Genomic DNA, 21,203 nt, shown 5'->3' on the forward strand with positions numbered 1-21,203 from the left:
TCTTTGGCCCCACTTTCACGGTGGGAAAGCTGGTAATTGGCTCAGATTTCGGTGCCACTTCCACGTGTGTGCAGCCACAAAGTCTGCTGCTGCTCATATTTGACACACCTCAGCAGTGGGACTGCCAGTAGTCAGCGTGGATGTCCCTCAGTCATTGCCCCCACAAAGTTGCAGGCTTGAAAACCCGCCAAAAGCTATGCCTTGAATCCACTTTGAGAGTGCTGGTAACTGGCTCAGATCTCAGCCGCTTCCACATGTGGGCAACCTGATAGCACCTGCATGCTCCTAAATCTTGTAGCAGCAAAATCACTCCTGCTTTTAGCACACTGAGAACAAAGCTACTATTGGAGGGCCATGCCTCTCCCTTGCAAGCTCACTGACAATGGTGCTCCTATGGCAGACGTGGGTTCCATCTTGAACACACATCCCCAGATCATATTTCAGGCCTTTTGGGCTGTCTCCACATAGCCAAACCAAGTCCTGTCCCTGGGTCTGTCTGCTGAAGCTCAAGTTGCAGCACTCACCACTGAGCACATCAGCAGGGGCATGACTTGGGCTCGAAAGTGTCATAAGTTGGCAAGGACTATCTGGGCTGGTCTTTCTCTGCACTGTCTACCTCAAGCCTGCTGGTGCACTCTCCTCTGAGCCTCTGTCCCAGCTGACTTTCCAGATGATGAAGGAGGCTCCCAGGATGAAGGAACCGTTCCTTTTTCCCAGTTCCCTCCAAGGGGCACAGGTCTCATCTCAATTACCATTTTTTTCTCTCATTTTATATGTTGATCTTTCTTGCAGTTGGGGTTGTAGGAGATCTTCTGCCTGCATTCAGTAGGTATTCAGTGAGAATTACTCCAAATGTAGATGAATCTTTGATGTATTTGAGGGAAGAGGTATGCTCCATGTCCTTCTACTCTGCCATCTTGTTTTCTCTCAGGTTTTTTGAGTTAATTTTCATATATAGCAGAAGGTAAGAGCCCAACACCATTTTTTTTGCATGTGTACACAGTTTTCTCACTACTAACTGATAAAAAGATTATTTTTTTCCCACTGAATAGCCTTGGCACCCTTGTCAAAAATCACTGACCACATTTGCAAGGTTTTTTGCTCCTGGGATCTCTTTTCCATTCCATTTGTTTGTATGTCTTTGTGTATGCCAATACCACATCGCTTTAACTACTGTATCTTTGTAGAAAGTTTTGAAATCAAGATGCAAGTCCTTAAACTTTGTTCTTGTTTTTCAAGATTATTTTGGCAATTTGGGGGGTCTTTCAATAGTCCCTGCAAATTTTGGGGTGAATTTTTCTATTTCTGCAAAGAAATCATTGGGATTTATGATAGTGATTGCATTGAATCTATAGATTCTGTTGGGTTGTACTGACATCTTAGCAATTCTTCCAAATCATGAACACAGGATGTCTTTTCATTTATTTAAATCTTTAATTTTTTTTCAGCAATATTCTATAGTTTTCAACAAGGCACACTGAAAGTACTGGAGCCCTGACTGCCCTAAGCCCATCTCCTTTGTCCCAGAGGTTCCATGCTGAGAAAGGTAAGCCCTCAAAAAGGGATAAGAACAAACCTCAAAGATTGGCCTTGGTCAAATGAAGCTTAAAGAGGACACACCCAAAGAAACCTATGCCAAAAGTTATGGGTGGAAGTGGGTTTGGCTATAAATGGGCAACAGAAGGAATCCTTGTTTTGATGGAACTGTCCTGTATCTTGACTATAACAATGTCAGTATACTGGCTGCAAAATAGTACTACATTTTGTAAGATCGTTACTGTTAGTGGAAACTGAGTAAAGGGTAAATGAGATATTTTTGTACTATTTCTTACAACTGCATGTTAGTACTTAATTATCTCAATATTTTAATTAAAAATGTATATACAATCAAAGAAAAAAGTCACAAGGCAGGCTAAGTGAGGGTGATTTAGCACAGGTCAGAGCTAACACAGGAAGATATCTAATAGCATATGATACATGATCTGGCAGAATGTAGGCCCCATGTGAAAAAAAAAGAGCTAAGCTAGATGATGGCTAGTTTTGAAAACGAGGGCTGAATAAATAAGCAGACATATTGGGGATAAGAGCCAGGTTTCTCACTCTTGGAGAAGGGAACTGTAAACATAAAAACAGGCAAAGCTAGAATGATAATATAGTGTTGGATTAGAATATGAAGTACCAATACTAATTCATGGTTTTCAATATGCATAGACAAAAACAAAAATAACTAAGGTGTATACACATACATACATATATACATACACTAATATAAATTGCCAAAGATTATAGTATCATGTTTGAGCACCAAACAAATGATAGTAAAGGATGATATTCCACTGAACAAAGTAGTAACCTACACTGAAATAACTGAACAAATAAAAGCTAAAATAAAGTTCTTCCTCACAGCAGAATGCTAACTAAGAAATGCCAAAGGAAAGAAGGAATTAGAAAACCTCCATTCAGTTATCTGTCATAGTAGTAATTAAAAGTTGAAACTACTGAGTAAAAGCTGGATGAGGACCAGGATATATACAAGGTCTCAGTGGATCTCTCCATAAAATGTTAATTATAAAGGGAAAAAGAATAATGTATAATAGGTAAATCTTTGGCAGATATACCTTTACTGATGTGATCAAACTTAACATTTCCAGTTTTATAGCAAAATGGTATCTTGAATTGCTTGACAGGATGGAGAATACAAAAAGCACAGAATCACTTCTGTGATATTTCTGTCAAAAATTTCAATCTTATGATGAAACAGTAGACAAACTCAAACTGAGAAACACTGCAAAATAAGTAGCCTGTAATCTTCATAAAGGTCAAGAAAGGACAAATCATGGTCATTAAAAGAAGTTGAAAAAACATGACAAGTAAAGTTTCGGTACTAAAAGATATTACAGAGACAGTTGATAAAATTTGAATGAGGGTCTATGGTTGAAAAATAGACAAAAAATTTTTTGCGCCTTTCTGTATGTTGGAAATTATTTCAAAATAAAAGAAATAACATTATAAGAAGAGGGACAATCTGATTACATGAGAATCCTGATGGAAGAATATAGCACTTTCTATGAAATATCATGCCAATAAAAAAAAACCTGACTATAGACTCTACATCCTTCTATCAATTCAATTTATAGTAAATAGTATTAGGATATAATCAGCAAAATATAGATTATGGCAAAATCTACAGAGTAAAAAAAATCTGATTTACTCAACAAATAAAGTGTAAGGAAAAAGAGATTGTGGGAAACCCAAATTTAAAAGAGATGTAAGATACATCTCAATCATGTGTGATGTATGAAATCATATATACTGCTGGATCTCAATTTAAAGATACATCTATGAGACAAGTAGAAATCTTCGCAATGTTTAGATATCTAAGAAACTACTGTTAACTTTTTTAGTTATTGCAATGATTATATACGGTTAATGAATCAAATGAAGTAATATGGAGGTAGGGGAAATGAGTAGAGGAAGCTAGTGATCTGATATTGTTAAAGTTGGGTGATGGTACCTACTCAGGGGATGGTACCTCCATGGCAGGTGGGTGGTACCCACCTGGAAATCTTTATTGTATTCTGTATACTTCTGGGAATATTTGAAATTTCCTCAAAATAAGTTTTCCCCTCCAAAAGTAGTAGAACCAAGATTTAAATTGAGGTCTGTTTAATTCCAAAGCTAATTCAATACTGAATGAAACTCCAATTTTCCTTTAAAAATCATTTAAGTATTTTATTTATATACCCCTTAGTTAGAATTTCTCATCACCTATTAGTCAACATTTAAAAAATATACTAGCCTTATCCCAATGTTAACTTAACAACATATAACTGACTGTCTTCATAAATGAGATGCACTTTAAGAAAGTTAGATATAAAGTTTTTAAATTTTTTTCTAATTTTTCCTAATTAAAAATTAGCTACACTTACACAATAAGGAAAATTTTATTTAAAAAAGATGCTTTTGGGAAGGTAAAAATCAGCTTACTGAGTGGATGACAACAGGGGTTACAAGCTTCCTGGGGACATTTGGAAATGTACATGATTTTTTGATAGTCACTGTGACCTAGGGACATTACTAGATGAGGAGGGCAAAGATACTAAATGTTCTCAATGCTAAGGGCTCTCCTGTACAATCGAGAGCCGCTTCGCTTCAAAAGTCAAGAGAATCCTGGGTGAGAAACACCAACTAAGAGGTAACATTCCAACTGAAGAAAGTAAAGGGGAAAAGGCTAAGCAAATTCTTACATTCATTAACTGGAAAGTACACAGGGGAAAACCCCTCTACCAGAGAAGCAACAAACTGACACCATTACGAAAGCACTTGTTTTAGGTACCTCTTCTTTCTAAAATCAGGGACATGAATATGTAGTAAGCCTGGCACATAGAAGTTGTCCACAGATGGTAGTTAGCAGAAGTATTAGTCCCTTTAGAGTCAGACACAGCATAGACAGATGATCTATAAAGATCTGGAATTTACTTTTAAAGCTTTTTATTTTATATTGCAGTATAGTCAATTAACAATGTTGTGACAGTTTCAGGTAGACAAGGTCAGAAGTGCAAAACATTGGTTTTCTTGATGAAAGAGAGCTCTCTCTGGCAGAGTGGATAGATTCTAACAAGAAGCATAACCAACTTCACGAACCAATTATTCCTAGCAAGCATTTAACTCCAATACCTCTAGACCTTTATTTCTTAACCTCTCCTTATACTATCAAATCCGTACTCAGAGGGGGACAACCCTCCCAAGTTCCCTACAGAGGAGCACTAAAATGAACTTGAGCAAAATCCAAAGTAGGCAGTAAGAAAATCATGCAAGAGGTACTGCCAAGAAAAATTATTCAACATGTTTCTTGCTAACTGCTACTGGTAGCAGCAAGACCAGTGATGCCAAAGTGGCAGGAAATCGGGTTGTACTTTCAGCTCAGAGCTTTCACCAGTAGGAAAGAGAGAGGGTGAGTGTGGCAGTAAGAGTCTGAGTAACAGCACCCTTCCTTTCCTGGGAAACTTTGTAAGAATCAGAACTGTAAGGCCATGACAGAGAGAAAAAGACTGAAAAGAAGGGCTAGCATGCTTCTGAATGGGCTTTATAAGTGACACTGGCAAGTAACAGAAGAATGAAATGAAAGATTGAATTGCAAGCAGGTGCTTGATGAGAGGAACAGCCAGATAATTTAAGAGGAAAATGAAGGAGATAAACATTGTTTTCAACATTGTTTCTTAAAAGACTAAGGAGAGAGTGGCCAAGATGGCAGAGTAGAAGGACCCTGAGCCCACCTCCTCTCATGAACACACCAAAATCATAACTATATGCAGAAAAAACATGGATGAAAAAGACTGGAACCTACCAGAAATGATCTCCTACAACTAAAGACAGAGACGGAACCAAGAGATGGGTAGGATGGGCAGACTCAAAATATAATCATATTGCATATCCACAGGTGGATGATCCTGGAGGAGGGCATGGCAACCACTCCAGCATTCTTGCAGGAGAAAGCCTGTGGACAGAGGAGCCTGGAAGGCTATGGTCCATGGGGTTGCAAAGACTTGGACACGATGGAAGCCAACTGAGTGCAGGTGGATGACCCACCAACTGGAGAGTAACGATACTGCACAGTGAGTAAGTGTTCTAAATTCTACATGGGGCTCCCCAGCCCTGGAAGATAAGCCTCCAGAGCATTTGGTTTTGAACACCAGTGGGGTATTTCAGGAGCCCCAAAGAACTGTGGGAAAAGAGACTTTACTCTTAAAGGAAACACATAAAATCACACACACCAAGATCCAGGGCAAAACCAGTCATTTGACAAGAGCCTGAGCCAGATCCACCTGCTGGTCATGGTGAATCTCCTGCAGAGGTCAGGGCAGCTGTGGTTCACCCTGGGGATATAAACACTTTGGCAGTCATACTTGGCAACATTCTGCCAGGTGATACTGCTGTTGGTAGCTGCCATGCTGGCTGACTACTGGTAAGATGGGCTTCATCCAACAGCCTGTAGGGACTAGAGCTGGGCTAACTCAGGCCAAACAACTAACTGTGGAGGGACACAGCACACTCATAAGCAGACAGGCTTTCCAAAGACTTCCTGAGCCCACAGCCACCTCTAAGATATGCCCCTGACATGGCCCTACCCACCATAGGGCCAGGACCCAGCTTCACCCACCAGTAGGCAGGCACCAGGCCTTCCCCCCAGGAAGCCTGCACTAGTCTCTAGAACAGCTTCACTTACCACAAGGAGCAGACAGCAGATCAAAGGAAACAACAATCCTGCAGCTTGCAGATCCAGGACATCCACAGAAAGCCAGACTGTACCTTGAGAGCAGCTGGGCTCTGGCTGTGTCCACTACCAGGCCAACACAAGCTTCAGGACATCTCACACTCCATAATCAAGTCTAGGAAGCAACCCGCCCACCCCTACCACCAACTACCTGAAATGAGTTCTGGGATCCCTGGTCCTATAATCGGACTCCAGGAACTGGCTCTGCCTACCAGTAGACCAGCACTAACCCCAGGATCTGGCTTTAACAACCAGTGGCCAAGCAACAGCCCTGGAGTCTTCGGGACCTGGTTTCTGCCCACCAGTGAGCCAGCACTAGCCTTGAGGCTCACTAGGGTTCTGCAGCCAGCTGCCTTGTGACCAGACCTTGTGCTGTCTCGCTGAACAGCAACCAGCAGGATTTGCACAATGCAGGGTCTGAAAGCCAAATGGGCTAGGGGCCAATCAAGCCTACAAGACTGTACATATAGCCCCCATAACAGAAGAACCCACACACCCATCTCAGGGAGAAACCCTAGAGCATCTAGCTTAGACAAGAGACAAATGCACTGCTGAGATAGGATGTCTCCCACAGGCCACTTCTCACAGGTCAAGAAACATAACTAACCTATCACATACCTGAAAATACAAATAACTTACACAAAGTGAAATGGCAAAGGAAAATGTTCCAGATGTAGGAACAAGATAAAACTCCAGAAGAAAAACAAAGTAAAGTGGAAACAGTCAATCTACTCAAGAAATAGTTCAGAGGAACAATCCTGAAGATGATGGAAGAACTTGGGAGAAGAATGTATGCACAGAGTGAGAAGTCAGAAGTTTTTAAACAAAGTCTTAAAAAATATAAAGAGTGACTAAACACAGTTAAAGAATGTAGCAGTTGAAATGTATACTAAAAGAACTTAATAGCAGACTAAATGATAAGAGGAATGGATCTAGAAGACAAATGGTGGAAATCACTGACTCTGAATAGAAAAAAGAATAAAAAGAAAAGAGGGCAGTTAAAGAGATCTCTGGGACAACATCAAGTGCAATAATATTTGCATTATAGAGGTCCCAGAAGAAGACAGAGAGAGAAAAGGCCTGAGACGATACCTGAAGATATAATAGCTGAAAACTTTCCTAACCCGGGAAAGGAAATCACTCACTCAAGTCTAGGAAGTGCAGCGTCCCACTAGGATTATTCCAGAGGAAAACACCAAGCAAGACATACTGCAATTAAAATGACAAAAGTTAAAGAGAGAATATTAAAAGTAGCAAGGAAAAAGCAACAAGTTATATACAAAAGAACTCTCATAAGTTTATCAGCTGATTTTTTAGCTGAAATTCTGCAGGCCAAAAGGGAGTGGCAGGAAATACTTAATGTGATGAAAGGCAAAAACCTACAACCAAGAATGCTCAGCAAGGCTCTTGGTCAGATTTGATGGAGAAATGAAGAGCTTTACAGACAAGCAAAAGCTAATAGCTAACAAAAACAAGTTCCATAAATATGATGCCTACAAGAGACCCACGTGAGATCTAGAGACAGATACAGACTGAAAGGGGACAGGAAAAGTTATTTCAGGAAAACGGAAATCAAAAGAAAGTTGGAGTAGCAACACTTATACTGTTACAACAGACAAAGAACACAATATCCAGGGAACAAACCAAGAAGATTTATAAGTTGTAAATATATGTACTCAACATAGGAGCACCTAAATACATAAAGCAAATATGAATATACATAAAGGAAGAAATTTACAGTATCACAGAAATACTAAGGGACTTTAAAACCACACATCAATGGTAACAACACTTACATAAGGCTATAAGATTAGATATCAATTACAAGAAAAACACAAATGGAGGCTAAACAAAACACTTCTAAATAATCAAGCACTCACTCAGCAAGTGAAACTAAATGATGAAAAGACAACATGTAGAATGGGAGAGATAACTGCAAATGAAGCAACTGAAAAAGGATTAATTTCTAAAAATATATAAGCAGCTTATGACAGTTCAATACCAGAAAAATAAACAATCCAAACACAAAATGGGCAGAAGACCTAAACAGGTATTTCTCCAAAGAAGGCATACAGATGGCCAATAAACACATGAAAGATGCTCAAAATGGCTTATTATTAGAGAAATGTAAAGCAAAACTATAATGAGGTATCATCTAACACCAGTCAGAATCAGTTCAGTTCAGTTGCTCAGTCATGTCCAACTCTTTGCGACCCCACAGACTGCTGCACACAAGGCCTCCCTGTCCATCACGAACTCCCGGAGCTTACCTATACTCATGTCCATTGAGTTGGTGATGCCATCCAACCATCTCATCCTCTGTCATCCCCTTCTCCTGCATTCAGTCTTTCCCAGCATCAGGGTCTTTTCAAATGAGTTAATTCTTCACATCACATGGCCAAAGTATTGGAGTTTCAGCTTCAGCAACAGTCCTTCCAATCAGTATTCAGGACTGATCTCCTTTAGGATGGACTGGTTGGATCTCCTTGCAGTCCAAGGGACTCTCAAGAGTCTTCTCCAGCACCACAGTTCAAAAGCATCAATTCTTCGATGCTCAGCTTTCCTTATAGCCAACTCTCACATCCACACATGACTTACTGGAAACACCATAGCCTTGACTAGACAGAACTTTGTTGGCAAAGTAATGTCTCTGCTTTTTAATATGCTGTCTAGGTTGCTCATAACTTTTCTTCCAAGGAGCAAACATCTTTTAATTTCACAGCTGCAATCACCATCTGCAGTGATTTTGGAGCCTCCAAAAACAAAGTCTCTCACTGTTTCCATTGTTTCCCCATCTATTTGCCACTAACTGATGAGACCAGATGCCATGATCTTAGTTTTCTGAATGTTGAGTTTTAACCCAACTTTTCCACTCTCCTCTTTCACTTTCATCAACAGGCTCTTTAGTTCTTCTTCGCTCTCTGCCATAAGGGTGGTATTATCTGCATATCTGAGATTATTGATATTTCTCCCAGCAATCTTGATTCCAGCTTGTGCTTCATCCAGCCCAGCATTTCTCATGATGTACTTTGCTTATAATTCAAATGAGCAGGGTGACAATATACAGCCTTGACGTACTCCTTTCCCTATTTGGAACTAGGCTGTTGTTCCATGTCCAGTTCTAACTGTTGCTTCTTGACCAGCATACAGATTTCTCAGGAGGCAGGTCAGGGGGTCTGGTATTCACATCTCTTTCAGAATTTTCCAGAGTTTGTTGTGATCCACACAGTCAAAGGCTTTGGCATAGTTAATAAAGCAGAAGCACATGTTTTTCTGGAACTCTCTTGCTTTTTCAATGTTCCAAAGGATGCTGGCGATTTGATCTCTGGTTCCTCTGCCTTTTCTAAATCCAGTTTGAACATCTGAAAGTTCATGGTTCACGCATTGTTGAAGCCTGGTTTGGAGAATTTTGAACATTACTTTGCTAGCGTGTGAGATGAGTGCAATTGTGTGGTTGTTTGAGCATTCTTTGGCATTGCCTTTCTTAAGGATTGGAATGAAAACTGACCTTTTCCAGTCCTGTGGCCACTGCTGAGTTTTCCAAATTTGATGGCATATTGCATGCAGCACTTTCACAGCATCATCTTTCAGGATTTGAAATAGTTCAACTGGAATTCCATCACTTCCCCTACCTTTGTTCATTGTGATGCTTCCTAAGGCCCACTTGACTTTGCATTCCAGCATGTCTGGCTCTAGGTGAGTGATCACACCATGGTGATTATCTGGGTCATGAAGATCTTTTTTGTACAGTTCTTCTGTGTATTCTTACCACCTCTTCTTAATATCTTCTGCTTCTGTTAGGTCCATACCATTTCTGTCCTTTATTGTGCCATCTTTGCATGAAATGTTCCCTTGGTATCTCTAATTTCTTGAAGAGATATCTAGTCTTTCCCATTCTATTGCTTTCCTCAGTTTCTTTGCATTGATCACTGAAGAAGGCTTTCTTATCTTTCCTTGCTATTCTTTGGAACTCTGCATTCAGTTCAGTTCAGTTCAGTTGCTCAGTCATGTCCAACTCTTTGCAACCCCATGAACCGCAGCACGCCAGGCCTCCCTGTCCATCACCAACTCCCAGAGGCCACCCAAACCCATGTCCATTGAGTCGGTGATGCCATCCAACCATCTCATCCTCTGTCGTCCCCTTTTCCTCCTGCCCTCAATCTTTCCCAGCATCAGGGTCTTTTCAGATGAGTCAGCTCTTTGTATCAGGTAGCCAAAGTATTAGAATTTCAGCTTTAACATGAGTCCTTCCAATGGACACCCAGGACTGATCTCCTTTAGGATGGACTGGTTGGATCTCCTTTCAGTCCAAGACTCTCAAGAGTCTTCTCCAACACCACAGCTCAAAAGCATCAATTCTTCAGCACTCAGCTTTCTTTATAGTCCAACTCTCACATCCATACATGATCACTGGAAAAACCAAAGCCTTGACTAGACAGACCTTTGTTGACAAAGTAATGCAAATGGGTATATCTTTCCTTTTCTCCTTTGCCTTTTGCTTCTCTTCTTTTCTCAGCTATTTATAATGCCTCCTCAGACAACCATTGTGCATTTTTTTTCTTGGGGATGGTCTTGATCACTGCCTCCTGTTCAGGGTCACGAACCTCCATCTAGTTCTTCAGGCACTCTGTCTAACAGATCTAATCCCTTGAATCTATTTATCACCTCCACTGTATAATCGTAAGGAATTTGATTTAGGTCATACGTGAATGGTCTAGTGGTTTTCCCTACTTTCTTCAATTTAGGTCTGAATCTGGCAATAAGGAGCTCGTGATCTGAGCCACAGTCAGCTCCGGGTCTTGTTTTTGCTGACTGTATACAGCTTCTCCATCTTTGGCTGCAAATAATATAATCAATCTGATTTCAGTATTGTCCACCTGGTGATGTCCATCTGTAGTCTTCTCTTGTGTTGTTGGAAGAGGGTGTTTACTATGACCAGTGCATTCTCTTGGCAAAAACCAATCAGAATGGTCATGATCAAAAGTCTACAAACAACAAATGTTACAGAGGATATGCAGAAAAGGGAACCCTCCTGCACAGCTGGTGGAAAAGTAAACTGATACAGCCATTATGGAGATTTCTTAAGAAGCTAGGAATAAATCTACCATATGATCCAGCACTCCCACTACTGGGGATATACCCTGATAAAACCACAATTCAAAAAGACACACGTACCCTAGTGTTCATTGCAACACTACTTATAATAGCCAGGACACAGAAGGAACCTAGATGTCCATCAACAGATGAATGGATAAAGAAGATGTACATGTATACAATGGATTATTAAGCCATAAAAATAAAAGGGCTTCCTTGGTGGCTCAGCTGGTAAAGAATCCGCCTGCAAGGCATGAGACCTGGGTTCAATCCCTGGGTTGGGAAGATCCCTTGGAGGTGGGAACAGCTACCCACTCCAGTATTCTGGCCTGGAGAATTCCATGGACAATATAGTCCATGGGGTCACAAATTTGAGTTAGTGGTAGTGAGGTCGATGAACTTAGAGCTTGTTATACATAGTGAAGTAAGTTAATACATATCATATATCAAATGTATATATACAAAATTTAGAAAAATGATACTGATGAACCTATCTGCATGTGAGTAATGGAGACACAGATGTACAGAATGGACTTGTGGAGACAGTGGAGAAGAGGGTGGGACGAATGGAGACAGTAGCATTGACATATATACACTATCATGGGTAAAACAGATAGCTGGTGGAAGTGGCTATAAGAGCCCAGCCTGGTGCTCTGTGATGACCTGGTAGGGTGGAAAGGGGGAAGGGAGGGAGGCTCAAGAGGGAGGCAGTATATGTATAATTATGGCTTATTCAAGTTGTTGTATGGCAGAAACCAACATAAGATTATAAAGCAATTTTCCTCCAATTAAAAAATAAATTTAAGAAAAAATAAAGTAAAATAAAACAAAGTACAAAATAATAAAAAAAGAACTATTACCTTTCATGTTTGCAGCATATCCACTGTTATTCACCAATGTAGAATATGGTTGTTCATTTTGAGGCAAGGCTCCTGCAGCCATGGTAGTCTGTTGGGGGGAAAAGATTACTTTTTGAAGTTTTGCCTATGGAATATTTATTTGCTAATCACTTACAATGTGCTAGTCTTCTACTATCTAATACAGCAATCATTAACTAAGTGGTTACTGAGCATTTAAAATGTGGCTAGTATAGATCTGAGATATGCTATAGATATAAACTACAAGATTTTGGAGAACGGCACAAAAAAAGAATGTAAAATATTTATTTTTTTACACGGATTTAACATTTAAATATTTTAAAATATATTAGGTTAAATAAATTATTAAAATTATTTTTCTGATTCTTTTTGTTGTTACTGGAGAATCCAAATTTGAATATAATATTCTAGTGGACAGTGCTGTGCTAGACTATAAGGAAATGATAGAAAAAAATAAGACCTACTCTTCCTGTACATTTATAGATTGTTGGGAAGATAAGATGTAGACACAAATAATGCTAACATGTGCTAAGTATCACAAGGCAGTCTGGGACAAGCAAGAGGGCTGCCCAATTTGAGGGCAGGTGCAATGCTTAAAAAAGGAATTTGTACTTGAACTAGGCTCAAGGGGTAACATTTATTGTGGACACAATGGTACACTAGGGAATTAAACAGAATCCCTCCTTCTTTACTAATTCAGTTCAGTGAGGGTTACTAATTTATGACTTTACAGTTAACAGTCTTCATCTATCTCATGGTAAATTATATGGCTAACCACTGTGTTACTATGGTTTCAACTGAGGAAAGTTAAGTAAATCATTTAATGTGTCAAAAAGCAAAAATCATCACTTTTTTGAAGCCCCTGTTATGTGTCAGATTGTGAAATAAACAAAACACATATTGATTTCTGCTCCCTGGTTCCTGACACAGAGCAACTAGACTTCTGTAAATTCCTAAATGATAAGGAACCTAGGAGACTCTTTGTTTTAGTTCTAATGGGGTAACTCTTAACTCTAGGTGGGCTACTGATGGCTCCTGGATGGGGCTGGTCAGAAAGCCCCCAGTAATCAGAAAGCCATGATTGGAAGCTTGGAATTTTCTAGAAGGGGAGAGTTAACTGCGATACAACAGAAAGTCACATACAGTATTAAAGTTTTTTCCTGAATAATGATCTTAATATTTTTCTTTGAAAAGGCATGTTTATTGTTTGAGCATCAATGACTAGGGGGTCAAAGACTAATTTTTATGTGATTATTAATTTTTTAAAAATACTTTAAAAATTTGTTGAAAATTTTGGCACCAATAAACTAAGTGGTAATTAAATAATATTTTCCTTGGAGCATTGATTTTTGTGGAAAAAAAAAATCACTTCACAAATTTCAGTGACCCGCTGAGAATTTCAAATTCACTAAAATTTTATTTCTAAAATCAAGTTTTATATGCTCAATAGGTATAAAATTTTCAAGTCCTACTTGATGAAACTGTCTCCCTTCAAAAGAAATACAGAAATTAAAATCATAAATGTATTCTACCATGAAAGATAAAAGAAATTCCTGCAATATTCATATCACAAATCTGGTATCATACTAATTAATATAAAACTTTATAATGTACATAATATTTCAAACAAATATTACATAAAGACAAGAAGTCAATGGACTAATGGAACAAGTTGTTCCAGGACACTCATTAGCAAAAATTTAATTTAAAAGAATACCCACTAAGATCAGATTTACATTAAATATTTTTATATTACTTTTCAAAATTCTGGACCTTTAAAACATATTTTGACCCCAAAAAAACAATTACCAGCATTTTAGAACCATGGGATTTTTAGAGCAGTCAGAATTGTTCGGTAGATGAGGAGTTATGAAGCATGTCCCAGGTGATCCAGCATGTGGTGACAAGACAGACCTAGCTGTCACTTTTTCTGTTAAGTCTTTCCTGAAGCCACCCTAAGCTCTTCAGTTGTGATGCAGTAAAATGCGACTACTGGACTGGCTTCCCTACACACCATAGGGTCTCAAGAGGAGAAGCCATGACTTGCTCTTCTCTGTCTCTTGAAAAGGGGAATAAGGGACACATTCACTGCATTCATATCTCTTGAGGTGAAATGGCATATTAGACTGAATTTCATGGATCTAACACCTAAACCCCATTGAAAATACGGCTTTAGGAACTTCCCTGGTGGTCCCGTGGTTAAGACTACATACTTTCAATGTAGGGGAAGAGGTTTGATCCCTGATCTGGGAATTAAGATCCCATATGCTGCACCGAGTGGCCAAAGAAACAACCTCCAAAATGGCTTTAAATAGTGTTGAATTAATCTTACCCTTTGGGTAGTAAAAAGTACAAATAAGATTGTGGACTACTGTATTAAAACTTTCTTCTCAACTCAGCCCTCAGAAATTCAAATTTGTGAGGAACCTCACAAGTCCTCTATTAGAATCCTAACCCACAGGAGCATTCTTTCCACAATGTCTTTGAAAAGTAACAGTGACATCATCACATGATTCTAGTAAAAAACTCTTTTTATGTGGCTACTCTGTAAATATCTGCTCTGAGACCACACAGAATAATAAACCCTTTGTTCCACATATCTAAAGCTGGCTGGCGATCATGTACTCTCGCATTACATCTTCCCAGACTATCCATCAGCAGTTCTAGACGTCATAGACATGGATGCCCTTTCTATTTAAATTCTATAGTTATTCATATCCTAGTACCCAGAGCTGAGATCTAATCCTCAGATGGGCTGTGATCGTCAAAACTTAAAACAAAAACAATCAGCTCCCCTGCCTGCACAGTGTATGTGGTTTACCATCACATTAGTGTTTTCAGAAGTCCCAAGACACATCAAGATACAATAGTTTTTTTTTTAAAAAAAAAGGCTAAAGATGATTGGCAATACATTTTGAGGTTAAAAAATGGACATTCAAACACAGATAATTAAGCATATATAAAAGTTTATAATGAAATAAATGGTACAGAATGAAAAGTCTCCATTCCTATTTCCCAGCCCAACTTTTACTCCCCAGAGGTAAAAAATGTAAACACTGGGTTTAATTCTTCCAGGGGAAATGACTACATGTACACTTCTGGTTATTATCATCTTTAAAATGATTCACCATATTATTGAATTCCTGGTATAAAAAATGAGGAAACTGGCTCATTTACTCTACTTACCTCCCACCATGCCAAATCTTTCTCCATTAAACACACCAAAATATTTTTAATTCTTCTGATTATCTTTGTAATTTTAAGTAACATCCTTTAATCATATTTTATTCTATCAACTTTACACAGTATCTCGATTCCTTACCTTGCAAAATAAGAAAAGTAGTTTTATCTGTACTATTCCATTTCACCTTTCCCCTCAACTTCCAAGTTCTGCCACCTATTTCATTTCCTTTTTTTTAAAACAATTTTTAATTTTAAGCTTTAGCTAATTAAGATCTAGCTAAAGCTTAAAAATTAAAAGTAACTGCAAAAATGATATAGGTAGAAGAACTTGGAAGTAGAGGGGACCTATATTATTTTTTGAATGATTTTTAATTTTTACACTTTAGCTATATCTGCAACTGGGCATTCCTGGAGGCTCAGCAGTAAAGAATTCACCTGCCAATGCAGGAGATACATCTTTGATTCTTGAGTGAGGAAGAACCCCTGGAGAAGGAAATGGCAACTCATTCCAGTATTCTTGCATGGAAAACTCCATGGTCAGAGGAGCCTGGAGGGCTATAGTCCATGGGATTGCAAAAGAGTCAGATATGATTTAGCAACTAAACAACAAAAAATACCTGTAATCAAGTTTTCCATGCCTTGTCTTTACGCTTATTCTAATATGCAAGGGAAAATACAAAATAATTATTTTGTGTTAGATATTATATACATGTATTGTGTATGCATGCATGCATGCATGGTAAGTCACTTTAGTTGCAAGTCTTTGCAACCCTTATCTCCAGGCAAGAATACTGGAATGGCTTGCCATTTCATTCTCCAGGGGCTTGATCCCAACCAGGGACTGAACCTACATCTCGTGTCTCCTGTATGGGCAGGCGGGTTCTTTACCACTAGCGCCACCTAGGAAGCTCTATCTGTATCTGTAGCACTATCAAAAGTATTCAGTGCAAATTCCCTTTCATTCTTCTTGTAGTTGTTTATCACATGCCTTCATCTAAACTCTAGTAGCCTCAGTTCCACTGGTTTACAAATTAAACAGCTTTCCTGTTTGCCTGAACAACCAGTCATACTTTTATCCTGTTTTACTTAATCCTTCTTTCTCCTCAAGGAAATCCTCATTATTTATTCAATAGGTCTCAATTACTGACTTTTTTCCTGCCTCATTAGACTAGTTATCTTAAATTAGTATGGCAGCTCCACAGCTGCCCTCAGTTTAGGCTAATTTAGCCCATTGCTTAAGGCCACAACTTTGTAAGGCTTCCACCTGCTGCTCTGGGTATCATACATGAGGCTTTTCTTCTCTGACTGGTGGGAACATGAACTATTTCCAGCCCCCTGAGTGCCCTGGAACTGTTCTGTCTACTTCTTCCTGTATCTTTCCCTAGTCTTGGGTAGTCTGTGCAGATCAGCCAAATACTCTAGGCCAGCAAAAACTTGAGGGTCCTCCACATGTTTCTATAGCCTCTCTTCACGCTATCCCTTCTCTCCATACTACACTGCAAATTCTAGCCATCCTGGCTCTCTACACGTCTCCAAGAAGGCTTCGTTTAGGTACTCCCCACACTGCAGCATGCAAACTGCTTCCAGGGAGGCAGCTGGTGCAACCTGAAGCTCACCACGTTTGCTTGTCCTCTCTCAAAGATCATGATTCCAAGCTGCCTGCTTTTCAAAGTCCAAAACCATTTTTACATATTTTGTCTGGTTTTATAGTTATTTCAGGCAGGAGGGTAATTCTGGTCTCTTATTTCATCTTGTTTGGAAGCAGAAATCCCCCTTGGCCCTCTTCAAATAACTCAAATCTAGGAGAACTCTGCAAAAGTGCTCATTTGTGCACTGACTCTCCATAAAACCATTAATTTACAGTCCAATTATACACAGCTTAACTAAGTTAGTTAAACGACATGGTACAATCCAATGTTCTGTGTGTTTATATCCTAACTCTGTACTGTCTGCCATATGAACCATTTTGAGCTACAATTTTATCTTCTGTAAAATGAGGGTTATTATACCTATTGTCTTAAGATGTTGTGAAGATGAAGAGAGGTTGTATGTGTGTGTGGGTGTATTACCAGCACAATGTCTGGTATATAGGTATTCGATAAACACTTGTTTATTTTCATTTACAAGCCAGTACCTGTAATCTTTTTCTTTACTGTCTAAGTCTGTATTCACTTCATTTTTTTGCTATTATTAGAATTTGTATTCCCTTCATTATCTGTAAAACAGTCCTACCAACAGTTAGTAATGGTTGAGTTTCTCAAGATTTATAAAAACATTATCTCAATTCACAAATGAATTTATTTTATATGCTTGGTTGTAGATTCAGTATAAAAGGGGGATAAATAGTAATCCTATCATTTCACTGCAAATCATACCTGAATTTCATTTCTTGTTTCTTATGACAGATATTTTGCTTACTCTATCATACAGTTTGCTTTTATCCCAAAATGTCCCTCAAAATGACTTAACTGCTTAGGGCTAATCACATGTTCATTAATTAGTACCTAATACTTGAAAGTCAGAACACCAATGGACTGTGACTCATATTGTTAAGAATCATCATCATAAAGTAAGATGATTTTTGATACAAAAAATGTTCTACTACATAAAAAAGTCATTTCACACAAGAGACCAGGTTCTGAAGTGAACTAAATAGTTCTTAGGTCACTACTTTCTCTTCCATCTTCCAGATACATAGTGATCTGCCAAAATTTATACATGTATTTTGGGGAGAGAATTTACAGGGATTGTATTAATAAGTGCCTGAGATATCAGAAGTATGGTATATTCTTCCTAGACTCTCAAAGCACTAGCACTCCAATGTGCATCAGAATCACCTTGAGCGCTTGTGGAAAATGCAGATTCTTTGGCCCATCCTCAAAAGGATTTGTTAAATTTGGTCTAACAATTTCTATCATCAACTTACTCTCCAGCTCATTCTGGTAAGAGGCTTTCTGTCACACTTAAAGAAATACAATTGAAATGATTAGATTCTACACAGCAATCATGATAAAAGCTTCTGTGGCTGAAAATTTTAAGTTTGTATGGGGAAAAACAGATGCAAGCCTAAGGCTATGAGTGAACCTATGCAACCTATATATTTTTATGCTCATGAATAACATAATAACACATATGCTTACTTAACGCCAAGCCCTGTTCCAAATGCTTTATATATCTCAACTCATAATATCCATGACAATATTATTAGATGAGTATCACCATTATTTCCATTTTAATACTTAGTTTAATTTTAGAGAAGTTTTAGATCCATAGCAAAACTGAGTAGAAGGTACAGAGATTTTCCCCTAAACCACCGGCCTATTTCCCACATGCCCAGCCTCTCTCATTATCAACACCCCCCAACCAAAGCGGTACATTTGTTATAACAGAAGAACCTACACTGATACGTCATAATCACCCAGAGTCAATAGTTTACCTTAGGATTCACTCTTGGCATTGGACACTCTATGAAACTGGACAAACGTATGACATGCATAGGTTTCCCAGGTGGTGCTGGTGGTAAAGAACCCCCTGCCAAAGCAGGAGACACCAGGAACCTGGGTTCAATCCCTAGGTTGGGAAGAGCCCCTGGAGTAGGAAATGGCAACCCATTCCAGTATTCTTGCCTGGAGAATTCCACAGACAGAGGAGCCTGGTGGGCTACAGTCTATGGGGTCACAAAGAATCATGGTATGTATCCACCATTATAGTATCATACACAGTACTGTGTCTGCCCTAAACATCCTCAGTGCTCCATTTAGTTACACTCTATACCCCATCCCAGTAATAATTTATCTGTTCACTGTCTCCAGACTTTGGCTTTTCCGGAATGCAATAGAGTTGAAATCATACATTATGTAGCCTTTTCAGATTGGCTTTCACTTACTAATATGCAGTTAACATCTTCCATGTCTTCAGGGCTTGAAAGTGCATTTCTTTTTAGTGCTGAATAATATTCCATTCTCTAAAGGTACCAGTTTATTCACTCACCTACTGGAGAACAACTTGGCTGTTTACAAGTTTTGGCATTTATGAATATAGTGGCTATAAACATTTGTGTACAGGTTTTTTGTGTGGACAAAGGTTTTTCAGCTCCTTTGGGTAAACATCAAGGAGCATAACTGCTGGATTATATGGCAAGAACATGTTTAGTCTGTGCATTATTTTTACAGATTTTACAGATTAGGAAACTAAGGCAAAGAGAAGTCAAACAATTTGTCTGAAGTCATAGCTATTATCTGAACTTGGATTTGAGCTGGGATTTGAATTTACACAGTTCAGCTCCAGAGTTTGTGCTCTTAACCACTATACATACAGATTTTCAACAATAAAGACAGACCTTAGTCTGCTACACTATGCATTGGAACTTAGCTACACTGGATTCTGCACCATTTATAACTGCTTCCCTTTCAAGAAACTCTTCAGAGCTCCTTTCCACAGTAGTATTTTCAAATTTGTCTTGCTCTGTGCAGACAATCTGTCAATTCTTCCTTCCAAATTTTCATTCACTGCTATACCAAAGACAAGTACCAACAACACAGCCCTTTTACATACTTTACGTTCCTCCCTCCCAACAGAAACAGAAATGCAGCTAGTCTAATATAATGTTACAAAATCTAAACATATTTTCAATAGAGTTGTTGGCACTTACTGGCTTTGTGATCTTAAGCACACTAACAGCTCTGAGACTATCTACTCTGTAGAAGTTATAAAGATTACCTGAGAGCCAGTACAGAGATCTAATTCCATACCTGATTGATAATACAGTCTGTTTTCAACACAGAAGCCAGAATGATGTTGTTAACTTCAGGTGGATCATGTCACCGTTCTCTTCAAAACCCTTCTAGTCACCCTATTCACATTTTAAACCAGCCCTCTTTCCCTGTTCCATTTTTCTCCTCAGGACTTGTAAAGAAAATATATCTAAGCACATTACATAATTTACTTATTTATCCCATTTACCATCTGCCTTTCTCTACCCAATGAAGTCATAGATTTTTGTGTGCTTTGTCAACTACTGTGTCTTAAAAGCCCAGAAAAGGGCCTGTTATGTAGTAGATGCTCAAAAATTTGTTGAATAAATATTGGATTGGCCAAAGAGTTCAATCATTTGCAGTGTTGCTTGCTATTCAGTTGTTAAGTCATGTCTGACTTTTTGAGACCCCATGGAATGTAGCACCCCTGTCCTTCACTATCTCCCACAGCTTGCTCAAATTCATGTTCACTGAGTCGGTGATACTATCTAACCATCTCATTCTCTGCCACTGCCCTCTCCTCTTGCCTTCACTCTCTCCATCAGGGTCTTTTTCAATGAGTCGGCTCTTTGCAGCAGGTGGTCAAAGTATTGGAGCTTCAGCTTCAACATCAATCCTTCCAATGAATATTCAGGACTGATTTCCTTTAGGATTGACTGGTTTGGTCTCCTTGCAGTCCAACGGACTCTCAAGAGTCTTCTCCAACACCACAGTTCAAAAACATCAATTCTTTGACACTCAGTCTTCTTTATGGTCCAACTCTCACATCTGTACATGACTACTAGAAAAACCATAGCTTTGATTATATGGACCTTCTGTATCATTCTCTCTATATATTTAACTATATTGTTCACAATATCTTACAGAAAAGCCCAAATGAAGTTTATGGTCAACCCAATATATACCACACCACCATCATTTAATCTCTCTGAACCTCAGCTTTTTCATCTGTAAAGGAGGAAGAGTAATCATGCTTTACTTATCTCAAGATTGTTGCTAAGAGCCTATCAAACAACAGCA

At 38.8% G+C, this 21,203-nt stretch overlaps 1 protein-coding gene across 2 annotated transcripts in view; it reads right to left on the reverse strand.

Moving 5' to 3' along the window:
* Positions 1 to 21,203, reverse strand: part of PTPDC1 (protein tyrosine phosphatase domain containing 1) — a 69,932-nt gene that overhangs the window by 33,739 nt on the left and 14,990 nt on the right. The window contains exon 2 of one of the 2 annotated variants that reach the window (XM_043927538.1): positions 12,229 to 12,316. The exons of the other annotated variant lie outside the window; for it this stretch is intronic. Within the exon in view, the coding sequence (XP_043783473.1) occupies positions 12,229 to 12,310 (82 nt within the window). The 5' untranslated portion in view covers positions 12,311 to 12,316. The remainder of the gene's footprint in view (positions 1 to 12,228; positions 12,317 to 21,203) is intronic. 2 annotated transcript variants of the gene reach the window in all.

This window comes from Cervus elaphus, chromosome 16 (genome assembly GCF_910594005.1).
Source record: "Cervus elaphus chromosome 16, mCerEla1.1, whole genome shotgun sequence".
Lineage (NCBI taxonomy): Eukaryota > Metazoa > Chordata > Mammalia > Artiodactyla > Cervidae > Cervus > Cervus elaphus.